The 13,239-nt window shown below is 36.9% G+C and overlaps 4 protein-coding genes across 4 annotated transcripts; all 4 read right to left on the minus strand.

Annotated features, from left to right (window-relative positions):
• Positions 1,428 to 4,374, minus strand: LOC104755049 (sialyltransferase-like protein 1). Its single transcript, XM_010477372.2, has 11 exons — positions 4,199 to 4,374; positions 4,000 to 4,082; positions 3,721 to 3,807; positions 3,565 to 3,642; positions 3,391 to 3,482; positions 3,102 to 3,303; positions 2,886 to 2,976; positions 2,728 to 2,786; positions 2,385 to 2,533; positions 2,127 to 2,208; positions 1,428 to 2,040 (listed from the first exon to the last, which is right to left on the minus strand). The coding sequence occupies exons 1-11, from the start codon at positions 4,302 to 4,304 to the stop codon at positions 1,642 to 1,644; spliced, it is 1,428 nt and encodes a 475-aa protein (XP_010475674.1). The 5' UTR covers positions 4,305 to 4,374; the 3' UTR covers positions 1,428 to 1,641.
• Positions 4,434 to 5,648, minus strand: LOC104755050 (clathrin interactor 1-like). Its single transcript, XM_010477373.1, has 3 exons — positions 5,507 to 5,648; positions 5,211 to 5,333; positions 4,434 to 5,028 (listed from the first exon to the last, which is right to left on the minus strand). The coding sequence occupies exons 1-3, from the start codon at positions 5,623 to 5,625 to the stop codon at positions 4,572 to 4,574; spliced, it is 699 nt and encodes a 232-aa protein (XP_010475675.1). The 5' UTR covers positions 5,626 to 5,648; the 3' UTR covers positions 4,434 to 4,571.
• LOC104755052 (sialyltransferase-like protein 1) lies at positions 8,375 to 11,321 on the minus strand. Its single transcript, XM_010477374.2, has 11 exons — positions 11,146 to 11,321; positions 10,947 to 11,029; positions 10,668 to 10,754; positions 10,512 to 10,589; positions 10,338 to 10,429; positions 10,049 to 10,250; positions 9,833 to 9,923; positions 9,675 to 9,733; positions 9,332 to 9,480; positions 9,074 to 9,155; positions 8,375 to 8,987 (listed from the first exon to the last, which is right to left on the minus strand). Exons 1-11 carry the CDS (start codon positions 11,249 to 11,251, stop codon positions 8,589 to 8,591), a joined length of 1,428 nt encoding a protein of 475 aa, XP_010475676.1. The 5' UTR covers positions 11,252 to 11,321; the 3' UTR covers positions 8,375 to 8,588.
• On the minus strand, positions 11,381 to 12,595 carry LOC104755053 (clathrin interactor 1-like). The gene is made up of 3 exons (XM_010477375.1): positions 12,454 to 12,595; positions 12,158 to 12,280; positions 11,381 to 11,975 (listed from the first exon to the last, which is right to left on the minus strand). Exons 1-3 carry the CDS (start codon positions 12,570 to 12,572, stop codon positions 11,519 to 11,521), a joined length of 699 nt encoding a protein of 232 aa, XP_010475677.1. The 5' UTR covers positions 12,573 to 12,595; the 3' UTR covers positions 11,381 to 11,518.

Raw genomic sequence — 13,239 nt, forward strand, 5'->3', positions numbered from 1 at the left:
AGTAAATGCGATTTTAAAAGAATCCAATTCTGTAAGGAACATGCTAGAAGAAACAACGTTAAACCTAACTTATTGAAACCGAACCTAACTTACATATCTTGAAAGCTGTCAAAGCCTTATAAGATACCGACATTTTTCACTAGTCCCTAACTGCGACATATATCGAGAAACGTATAATTGCAATAAACAAATAGTCCCACAAAATTATTTGTACCGTTGTGGGGAATCCGTCTCTTGGAGACGCGTCAAAGCCAAATGCAAAGTTTTAGGAGTAGGACCCAAAATACGACTGGTGGTGATCAGCGGCTTGACAGATCACGTCATGTGGTCGACCGAAGAATCAACTACGTGGTGGTTGATAAGCTATCTTTCATTAGCCCATTTGTCTTTGGATAGTAGCGATGCCGTATATTTTATATAATTGTCTTTCTCCATTTCTTTTTTTTCTTTTTCTTAAATTTTGTCGATATATATGCCCAGAGATGGTTCGTACGGTAGCCTCGGAAGTCAAGAACAGAAAAAGAAGCAATCACGTGGGTGAATAAACAATCACGTACTATCCAATGCGCCTAAGAAAAAAACAAAAGGAAAACTAACGATAATAAACTAACTCATGTGGTTGATTATTCATCTTATAGACTAAAACCAGAGGATTTTAAGGTTTTTATTATGATTTTAATTGTGGTTGACTGGTTGATAAGCATTTTTAGAATGTTCTTCTTTTACAAGCGGTGAAAACGTTCGGTCGACGACATTAGGACGGAACTACCGACCCAAGTAATATTATTGTTAAAATGGTTATGAACTCCATTATGTATACCTTTGTTTAATTAGTATTATTTTGCGGCGTACGTAGCGACAGATTCACGATGATTATTTGATAAATGATTTGTTGTTTACAAAGACAAAGGTCAGCAAGGTTCATGCCTTGGTAAATGTGTATACTATCTAAAAATATTATTGTTGGAAACATAACTGAAAAGAGGGGTTAGTCAAGTTCAAAAAGAGAAGATATTTTGTTTGGGAAATAAGAAGTGGGGAAGTGTGTATACAAAAACTAAACACTTTGCCGTGCATGTTCATGCCTGAAAGAAGAAAATTCCACTTCATGAAACGATGGTTTTCTTAAGTTCTTATTCCATCAATTCTTTGCAGTTTCGTGGCTATACCCAAATTATATGTACGAAAGTACCTTGTTATGATTAACTTCGAATAGGAAAAATTTGAGTAACTTCTTATTGGACCAACTATTTTCAGTTATGTCCTTATTTTGTAGGTAATTTAGGTATACCCAATAAAACAAAACCATAAAAGGGCCCAACTTCTCGACCTTATGATCCTTGTTACGGACAATCTTGTTTGTTTGTCGGAAAATCGCACCTGTAAAAAACCTGAAGACTCCTATTGCTTTACCCACAAAAAGAACATCAATAAATGCTCTCTACTGTTCTGTATCTCTCTGAACTCTGTTTATAACAAAATCAACTTTTGGAAGTAAATGAAGTTACTATAGCCTGGTTGCCTCAAGTCGTTCATTGTAACAGATATGGATAACTAATTGATCAAAACAGAACTTAACCTTTACTTTGTCAGCTCAGTTGGACTTCAAAAATTGAACCTTTACAAGATGATGAACAACATTTACGCCTCTAATTTTAGTGGATGCCTCACGCAAACCAGATCGTCCAGTTTATTTCCATCCATCTTGTACTGTGACACCCCTTTCATTTGGATATAGTGATCCCTAGCTTCCTTTCTTAAACTCTTCAATGGCATCACTTCCCATTTCTTGTAATTTGACTTCTTCCTGATCTCACTCATGTCCGGCGATCCCGAGACTGGTCCTTTTGTCGGGTCTGCGTCGCCCCACACTTTACAGTTACCGAATTGTCCTAACCCATCCCTCTTCGAATTAGTTGGCTGTTGGCTTCTTTGTAGGCGTAAGGCAGCTGCATGAGCTCGGCTTATCATTTCACGACTTGGCACACTTGACCAGTCCTCCTTTCTCTGGGATCTCATGGGAGAATGGATCCGGATTACCTGCCAAGCATGATTTCTTTAGAGAGACCACAAAAGGGTTAACGTTTAGATCAAACAGAATTAAGGTTTTGACAAGTTATCCGTACACCAAGACACTCTAGAAGTTGGTAGTATGCCCTTCCTTGTAGTGGGTTGTGCCCTTTCCTTGGCGTGGAAAAGTAACGCGTCCTGTATTGAATTTAAAGATACAAAGTGAGGAAACATGACAATTTATCTCTAGAAGTGTACTTCACTTTTCCCGATAACCAAGGTAAATTATTATCAGATTCGAAGTATCCATTTTCCTAAACAGCTTTGGAGTGTAAGAGATAGCAATATGGATGAAAGTTATTTAGGATACTTGCCACTCTGTGTATCCAGGATCGACTGTGAAACCATATATGTCAACGATATCGCACATAGACAATGCTAGTTCAATGGATTTCATCCCGGTTCCTTTTGCACCTCTGCGTAGAACAATTCCTTGGAAAAGATAAACAGGGTTGGGTATACCCTGTTACAAAATAATGTAAAGCCGTGTAAGAACACCCTGTAACTCATGTATAAAAGCGACTGCAAGGATTCAGCATTCAGTCTCTTCAATTGTGTTATTGAAGGGGCATTGTTACAAACTACTACAGTGGAAGTTGTAAAAAAACACGGTCATGGTGGAAAAAAAAGGAAAAATAAAGAAGACAGTAATTATACCTTTATCATTTCGTTGAAGTCTCGGTGGGTCACACTTTTAATTATAAGCACCTCATTGTCTGCAGTAAATGACAGTTCAGAAGGTTACATCAGAAGGACAAAGCTACAATGAGTGCTTGAAGATAATCATAATTTGTCTACTATGAGCACTAACTAACCAGACCCATTGAGAATCTTAACCATGTTACGAGCTGCACCACGAACAACTAGTCGGAAATCCCTTTTTACTCCTACGTACTTGGCATACTTCTGCAACAAAATATAACATAAATATAAGCAATGCCAGTAAAGGAAATCAAAACTCCACACTTCGTCGAAACAGCAATCGGGAAACTCAAAGAAATCACAAACGAGAATGTTAGACATATAACTACCTCATTGACAGGAGCTTCATTGTCTCGAAATACAGCATCATGACTATCAATCTCTTCTCCGAACTCAGTTTTTAACAGATCTCCAGAATTTCCAACAACAGCGCACTTATGAAACTGCCGAGGGTGGAAAGGAGGCTTCGCCGGAAGGATCACATTAAGATGCTCCTCACACAATGTACGATTATAACACTTCTCAGCTCCCCTGAAACCCGAAAGATCAAAAGAGCTCAACAAGAAATAATCAAATAACACAAGCAAAACCATTAGACAAGACGTGTAGGGTTCATACAGCTGTGCAATTCTCAAAGCTGCATAGTCCAACCATCCATCAGGGCGTACATCGAGGTATTCTCTTGTCAATACTGTAGTCATATTCCGGTACTGCATTACTCAAACGCATCAGAATTCTAATGAAGTTCTCAAACAAGAAAATTCTAATCAAGAGAAAGAAAGAAGCACGAACCTGCTCCCATAAAAGAACCGCCTCACAGACATTATACTTGAACTCCAATGCCTCGAAAACTTTAAATTGTGCATTGTACTGTAATTGAAAGACATGATTCACTTCAAAACCAATGAAATACCAAAAAAAAGAAGCCATACACACATGTAAACATACCCAAGTGCTGTTAGTGCCTTCAGGGAACTTGAGGATCAAATTGCAGTGATCAATAATATGAGCAGAGAGTCCAAGCCCTCTCTTCGCCTGCATAAACAGTATAACATTATTCTAACTCCCAACACATCTTCCAAACTACAAAAACTCATCACAATCCCATAAACCTATACACTCTTCCAGATCAAAACTAGTGTGCAAGAACACATATATCCAAATCAAAGATGACGAATCCATAAAGAAACTTATAATTACAAAGAAATCTGGGAATTGGAGACAAACCACGCACTGTTGAACGCTGGATTGAAAACCTGACAAGATCTGGATATCTTCTTGTTGAAGATCTATTTTACGAGTATTACTAGCTGCGATATGAACAATAAAAAATTCGTTAGTTTACTCGAACAATTCAAGATGAGAGGTAAGTGTGAATGGTAAAAAGGAAGGAGACGGAAAGGTTTAAGCGACGGAGGAGGAGGACCTGCGAAGAAGGAAGATTGGATGGAGAAAAGGAAAACGGAGAAAACTGCGAGTCCGCAAAGAACTTGAAGTAGCGGCAGTTTCCGGCCAGCTTGGTGAGATCTCATTCTTCAAACCATGAGAGAGCGAACCCAAAGTGAGAGAGTGATCGATCGAATTAGAAACAGATGTCGCCGGAGATACTTCTAGTACGCCGTTGCAAGATCTATGTAATCCCAAGGACCAAAACCGCAAATAAAAAAAATCTCACGTGACTTTTTACTCAATAATAATAATAACCTCACGTGACCTTTAATGATTTTTTAATAGTACATTTTACAAAATTAACGCGTTACATGTTCGCATTAATTTGTGTCTTTGCTGAACAACGTAACTCAAATCGAAGAAGAAAGCAAGAGTTGAGCACTATTTTGTTCATTCTCAACGAAAGGATGATCATCTGCGATACGATCATTCTCACAAGTTTGGTGTTCGTCACTCGTGAACGACTTGTTGTCTCTTCCTTTGTTCGTTTCAGAATGTGTAACGAAACTCGAGTTTCCGAATCCTGTGATCCGACCAATGCTTTGCTTACGGGTTCTTTCTCTCTCGTCCTTAAGAAACATGTCATCTTCAAGCAATCTTAGTACCTTCTCGGCTATGTTTTGGACTTTTACACCACAATCGAATCCTTTCTCATCGAGCCACTCGATCTTTATGACATCTTCGATAATTACTCTCTCGTGTTGAAACTCATTGAATACACTTAGGGGGCCGTTGATCAACAAGTGGTTCAACATTGACAACGTGTTGTACATGCCGCGCCATTCCCTTCTATCAAACATTACCATTCTGAAAAAATAATACGAAAGTTATATAGTTACTAAATTTTGTAGGATTCTAATGGTTGTTGATTATGGTTATATATCTTCTTTAATTTATGGGGTAGTTTTGTATTGATGGATTTATTATTAGTGGTTAGATTATATATTTCTAAGTTGTTTTGCTTGAATCAAAGTGAATCAATATATAACCTTTGCCGTAGAATCCTCAAGATTCTTTGAAATTGATCGACCTCAAAAGAAGCTCTGGTTATGACCGCCATGGAACGTGCGTCTATTAACAAGTGAGCACTGCCCGTGATTTCTTCTGTCAATCTTCAAATCGGACGTGTCAACGCAAAATCCGTTAGTATAAGAGATCTCTTCTAAAATACGACACAACAACAAGTTTTGGTAATAAAAGTTACCTTATACGTAAGTTTCAAAAATTTAACAGATTTATAAGCTTAGCAGTAATGGTTTCTAGAAATTTAGTAAAGATGACTCACAGTTCTTCTGCAGTAACGTCGGTTACGGCGAGACGAGCAGTCTTGATCTTTTCCTTGATGAAGAAAGAAGCTTGCTTCTTAAGTTCATGGAACACCGGATTTTGCATAAGCTTAGACATCTCTAACTGTTGATACTCAATGAACAAACATAATCAATATATCTATATAGATCTATAGTACTGCCTTCGATATATATATATTTGAAGTACCTTGTCAGAATTGCAATACGTACGTAAGGAAAACAACAACTCCACTATACCTAGAACAAAATAACCAACCACTACTCGTTGAACGTCAAAGGTATAAATTATAAACTATTAATGGATATGTGAGGAAGAAGAGACAAGAATCGGGGATTGAGAAATCGATGCTTTTATCTTTTAGTCTTGTATCGCCTCCGACAAACATATATATATATATATGTCATCTTAACTATTTCATTCTCATAATTAAGTAATATATACATTTTTAGATGCAATTAACGTGTTAAGAGATTAATTAAAGTGTAGTTTACTAAGACGACATGACATCACATATATATGTAACTAGTTTACTAAAAACTGTTCCATTTTGGTTTGATGAACTTTGATAGTGTATATATAACCATCATTTTTTTACAATTTTCCTAGCAAAAATCAATTTCTCCCATCTGTACACTAAAGGAAATAGTATTACTTATGCAATTGTAGCAACTAGCTTAGCATGTGAAGTGTGTGATACGAAAGTTTTGTGTGAATTAAGGTTAAAGCATCTTTAGATGCAATCAAAGTGTTTTAAGAGATTAAATATGCAATTAAAGTGTAGAGAGATTATTGTATAAGTTAATTTCGTCAAAAACATTAGGGTTAAGTAAACACTAAGACGATCATTATATGTACTTTACTACCTTTTTCGTTTTGGTTTAGTCAAACGTTTTAGTACTAGTGGTTAGTCACCTAACAGATGATATAACCATCATAACGAACCATATCTTAAAATCGAATATATAGTTTTTTTTGGGTTCATATAGATTATAGACTATAGAGTATGCATTGTAAATTTTGTTTTGATTCAATAATGATGGGTGTGGGTCAGGCAAAAAAGCCCACACACACATCAGATAAAGACGAATTAAAGGGAAACAACATGAGATTCTTTCTTCTTCTTCTTCCCTTTTTCTCAATCAAAACAAAAGGATAAAAAAAAAAAAAAGGCGTTTCTTTTTTCTCTTTCTCTATCTATCATCATCTCTTGTGAAATTCAAATTCGAGAGAGACCATTTGAAAAATCCAGCTCCCAAAATCGTTGATTTATCAGCGACTTCAAATAAAAAAACCCAACTTTTTTTTCCCCCAATTTCACGAAATCGCTTCCGTGAGTCAATCTCATCATCATCTGGGAACAGAACACTCTTCGTTTTTTTTGGGGGCTTATTTGTTGAAAGCGTCTAAAACGATATGATGGGAAGTAAAAGAGAAGAAGAGAGGAACGAGAAGATTATTCGTGGGCTTATGAAGCTTCCCCCTAATCGTCGTTGTATCAACTGCAATAGCCTTGTAATCTCTCCTCCCTTACACCCATTTTTAGTTTCTTTTGTGGGTTTCCCTCAAAGGCCTAATCTTGTGAGTGTCTTTTTTTGGTATCAACTGAGTTTTTGAACTGATGGGTTTCTTTGTTATTGTGTTTGACTTCAGCTTCTTCTTCTGTGGTTATCATTTGAAAGATATGTTTTTTTTTTTTTTTTGGGGGGCTTTCGTTTGCTTGCTTTGATTATGTCCCTTGACGGGTTCATTAAGTGAAGTTAATCTCAAGTGATCTCTACTTATTTCCGAATACGGAAATCGAAAGCTTAGTTTTTTCTTTCATTCATTCGTGTGCCTTTAGATTTTAATTTCATTCCAGCTATTATAGTAAGGATTGATACTACTGAATACTGATGCAGGGACCTCAATATGTTTGTACAACTTTCTGGACTTTCGTATGCATGGCTTGTAGCGGGATTCAGTGAGTACCCTTCCTCTCTTTGCCAACTATTCCTCACCTGCCTCTCTGTTTCTTTTCTTATCTGATCATTTTTCTTCTATACATCTTATGCTTTCTTTCCTGATTTACTTTATTGTCTTACATTTACGGTTCTGTTGCTGGAATTTTGTAAAGCGGCATTACTTAAACCTTTTTGTTCAGGTCATTGAATATATTTCCGTAGTTGATAACTTGATATTAGTTAACGGAACACTCTTTGTCCAATTCATTGAATGTATTTCCTATGTTCATCCCACAATCAAGTTTTCTGCTATATTATAGCGCTATTGAGTGAATACTCACTTTACATTTCTGCAGACAAGACTAACAAATGATCCCCTAGAAACAAGGGTGATGCATTGTCTTACAATATACACTTTATCAAAATGTTTGATTGTTTTTCTGTGCTTTAATTTCGTTCTATGCACCTGATTACATTGTGAGCTAAATTTTCGACATCATTATAGTTGGTGGCGGACCTGTGCGTGTTATTTTATTACTCCTCTAACTTAACAACATAATCTTAATCTATTATGTGGCTCCCTTTTTATTTGTGTGTCTTCTCTTGATTTGGTATTTTTGTTTTTTTTAATGCAACTCTTATATGAGACTGGTTTTCACGGAAAAGGAAATATAGGTTTATGTATTATGAGCAAGTTTAATCTTTGGCATCTTTCATATGCAGTTAATAGGTTTCTCTTGATGTATATTTTTGAGTTTAGGGTTGTGTGGTGTNAAAACAAAACCATAAAAGGGCCCAACTTCTCGACCTTATGATCCTTGTTACGGACAATCTTGTTTGTTTGTCGGAAAATCGCACCTGTAAAAAACCTGAAGACTCCTATTGCTTTACCCACAAAAAGAACATCAATAAATGCTCTCTACTGTTCTGTATCTCTCTGAACTCTGTTTATAACAAAATCAACTTTTGGAAGTAAATGAAGTTACTATAGCCTGGTTGCCTCAAGTCGTTCATTGTAACAGATATGGATAACTAATTGATCAAAACAGAACTTAACCTTTACTTTGTCAGCTCAGTTGGACTTCAAAAATTGAACCTTTACAAGATGATGAACAACATTTACGCCTCTAATTTTAGTGGATGCCTCACGCAAACCAGATCGTCCAGTTTATTTCCATCCATCTTGTACTGTGACACCCCTTTCATTTGGATATAGTGATCCCTAGCTTCCTTTCTTAAACTCTTCAATGGCATCACTTCCCATTTCTTGTAATTTGACTTCTTCCTGATCTCACTCATGTCCGGCGATCCCGAGACTGGTCCTTTTGTCGGGTCTGCGTCGCCCCACACTTTACAGTTACCGAATTGTCCTAACCCATCCCTCTTCGAATTAGTTGGCTGTTGGCTTCTTTGTAGGCGTAAGGCAGCTGCATGAGCTCGGCTTATCATTTCACGACTTGGCACACTTGACCAGTCCTCCTTTCTCTGGGATCTCATGGGAGAATGGATCCGGATTACCTGCCAAGCATGATTTCTTTAGAGAGACCACAAAAGGGTTAACGTTTAGATCAAACAGAATTAAGGTTTTGACAAGTTATCCGTACACCAAGACACTCTAGAAGTTGGTAGTATGCCCTTCCTTGTAGTGGGTTGTGCCCTTTCCTTGGCGTGGAAAAGTAACGCGTCCTGTATTGAATTTAAAGATACAAAGTGAGGAAACATGACAATTTATCTCTAGAAGTGTACTTCACTTTTCCCGATAACCAAGGTAAATTATTATCAGATTCGAAGTATCCATTTTCCTAAACAGCTTTGGAGTGTAAGAGATAGCAATATGGATGAAAGTTATTTAGGATACTTGCCACTCTGTGTATCCAGGATCGACTGTGAAACCATATATGTCAACGATATCGCACATAGACAATGCTAGTTCAATGGATTTCATCCCGGTTCCTTTTGCACCTCTGCGTAGAACAATTCCTTGGAAAAGATAAACAGGGTTGGGTATACCCTGTTACAAAATAATGTAAAGCCGTGTAAGAACACCCTGTAACTCATGTATAAAAGCGACTGCAAGGATTCAGCATTCAGTCTCTTCAATTGTGTTATTGAAGGGGCATTGTTACAAACTACTACAGTGGAAGTTGTAAAAAAACACGGTCATGGTGGAAAAAAAAGGAAAAATAAAGAAGACAGTAATTATACCTTTATCATTTCGTTGAAGTCTCGGTGGGTCACACTTTTAATTATAAGCACCTCATTGTCTGCAGTAAATGACAGTTCAGAAGGTTACATCAGAAGGACAAAGCTACAATGAGTGCTTGAAGATAATCATAATTTGTCTACTATGAGCACTAACTAACCAGACCCATTGAGAATCTTAACCATGTTACGAGCTGCACCACGAACAACTAGTCGGAAATCCCTTTTTACTCCTACGTACTTGGCATACTTCTGCAACAAAATATAACATAAATATAAGCAATGCCAGTAAAGGAAATCAAAACTCCACACTTCGTCGAAACAGCAATCGGGAAACTCAAAGAAATCACAAACGAGAATGTTAGACATATAACTACCTCATTGACAGGAGCTTCATTGTCTCGAAATACAGCATCATGACTATCAATCTCTTCTCCGAACTCAGTTTTTAACAGATCTCCAGAATTTCCAACAACAGCGCACTTATGAAACTGCCGAGGGTGGAAAGGAGGCTTCGCCGGAAGGATCACATTAAGATGCTCCTCACACAATGTACGATTATAACACTTCTCAGCTCCCCTGAAACCCGAAAGATCAAAAGAGCTCAACAAGAAATAATCAAATAACACAAGCAAAACCATTAGACAAGACGTGTAGGGTTCATACAGCTGTGCAATTCTCAAAGCTGCATAGTCCAACCATCCATCAGGGCGTACATCGAGGTATTCTCTTGTCAATACTGTAGTCATATTCCGGTACTGCATTACTCAAACGCATCAGAATTCTAATGAAGTTCTCAAACAAGAAAATTCTAATCAAGAGAAAGAAAGAAGCACGAACCTGCTCCCATAAAAGAACCGCCTCACAGACATTATACTTGAACTCCAATGCCTCGAAAACTTTAAATTGTGCATTGTACTGTAATTGAAAGACATGATTCACTTCAAAACCAATGAAATACCAAAAAAAAGAAGCCATACACACATGTAAACATACCCAAGTGCTGTTAGTGCCTTCAGGGAACTTGAGGATCAAATTGCAGTGATCAATAATATGAGCAGAGAGTCCAAGCCCTCTCTTCGCCTGCATAAACAGTATAACATTATTCTAACTCCCAACACATCTTCCAAACTACAAAAACTCATCACAATCCCATAAACCTATACACTCTTCCAGATCAAAACTAGTGTGCAAGAACACATATATCCAAATCAAAGATGACGAATCCATAAAGAAACTTATAATTACAAAGAAATCTGGGAATTGGAGACAAACCACGCACTGTTGAACGCTGGATTGAAAACCTGACAAGATCTGGATATCTTCTTGTTGAAGATCTATTTTACGAGTATTACTAGCTGCGATATGAACAATAAAAAATTCGTTAGTTTACTCGAACAATTCAAGATGAGAGGTAAGTGTGAATGGTAAAAAGGAAGGAGACGGAAAGGTTTAAGCGACGGAGGAGGAGGACCTGCGAAGAAGGAAGATTGGATGGAGAAAAGGAAAACGGAGAAAACTGCGAGTCCGCAAAGAACTTGAAGTAGCGGCAGTTTCCGGCCAGCTTGGTGAGATCTCATTCTTCAAACCATGAGAGAGCGAACCCAAAGTGAGAGAGTGATCGATCGAATTAGAAACAGATGTCGCCGGAGATACTTCTAGTACGCCGTTGCAAGATCTATGTAATCCCAAGGACCAAAACCGCAAATAAAAAAAATCTCACGTGACTTTTTACTCAATAATAATAATAACCTCACGTGACCTTTAATGATTTTTTAATAGTACATTTTACAAAATTAACGCGTTACATGTTCGCATTAATTTGTGTCTTTGCTGAACAACGTAACTCAAATCGAAGAAGAAAGCAAGAGTTGAGCACTATTTTGTTCATTCTCAACGAAAGGATGATCATCTGCGATACGATCATTCTCACAAGTTTGGTGTTCGTCACTCGTGAACGACTTGTTGTCTCTTCCTTTGTTCGTTTCAGAATGTGTAACGAAACTCGAGTTTCCGAATCCTGTGATCCGACCAATGCTTTGCTTACGGGTTCTTTCTCTCTCGTCCTTAAGAAACATGTCATCTTCAAGCAATCTTAGTACCTTCTCGGCTATGTTTTGGACTTTTACACCACAATCGAATCCTTTCTCATCGAGCCACTCGATCTTTATGACATCTTCGATAATTACTCTCTCGTGTTGAAACTCATTGAATACACTTAGGGGGCCGTTGATCAACAAGTGGTTCAACATTGACAACGTGTTGTACATGCCGCGCCATTCCCTTCTATCAAACATTACCATTCTGAAAAAATAATACGAAAGTTATATAGTTACTAAATTTTGTAGGATTCTAATGGTTGTTGATTATGGTTATATATCTTCTTTAATTTATGGGGTAGTTTTGTATTGATGGATTTATTATTAGTGGTTAGATTATATATTTCTAAGTTGTTTTGCTTGAATCAAAGTGAATCAATATATAACCTTTGCCGTAGAATCCTCAAGATTCTTTGAAATTGATCGACCTCAAAAGAAGCTCTGGTTATGACCGCCATGGAACGTGCGTCTATTAACAAGTGAGCACTGCCCGTGATTTCTTCTGTCAATCTTCAAATCGGACGTGTCAACGCAAAATCCGTTAGTATAAGAGATCTCTTCTAAAATACGACACAACAACAAGTTTTGGTAATAAAAGTTACCTTATACGTAAGTTTCAAAAATTTAACAGATTTATAAGCTTAGCAGTAATGGTTTCTAGAAATTTAGTAAAGATGACTCACAGTTCTTCTGCAGTAACGTCGGTTACGGCGAGACGAGCAGTCTTGATCTTTTCCTTGATGAAGAAAGAAGCTTGCTTCTTAAGTTCATGGAACACCGGATTTTGCATAAGCTTAGACATCTCTAACTGTTGATACTCAATGAACAAACATAATCAATATATCTATATAGATCTATAGTACTGCCTTCGATATATATATATTTGAAGTACCTTGTCAGAATTGCAATACGTACGTAAGGAAAACAACAACTCCACTATACCTAGAACAAAATAACCAACCACTACTCGTTGAACGTCAAAGGTATAAATTATAAACTATTAATGGATATGTGAGGAAGAAGAGACAAGAATCGGGGATTGAGAAATCGATGCTTTTATCTTTTAGTCTTGTATCGCCTCCGACAAACATATATATATATATATGTCATCTTAACTATTTCATTCTCATAATTAAGTAATATATACATTTTTAGATGCAATTAACGTGTTAAGAGATTAATTAAAGTGTAGTTTACTAAGACGACATGACATCACATATATATGTAACTAGTTTACTAAAAACTGTTCCATTTTGGTTTGATGAACTTTGATAGTGTATATATAACCATCATTTTTTTACAATTTTCCTAGCAAAAATCAATTTCTCCCATCTGTACACTAAAGGAAATAGTATTACTTATGCAATTGTAGCAACTAGCTTAGCATGTGAAGTGTGTGATACGAAAGTTTTGTGTGAATTAAGGTTAAAGCATCTTTAGATGCAATCAAAGTGTTTTAAGAGATTAAA

The sequence above is a fragment of the Camelina sativa genome, chromosome 17, assembly GCF_000633955.1.
Source record: "Camelina sativa cultivar DH55 chromosome 17, Cs, whole genome shotgun sequence".
NCBI lineage: Eukaryota > Viridiplantae > Streptophyta > Magnoliopsida > Brassicales > Brassicaceae > Camelina > Camelina sativa.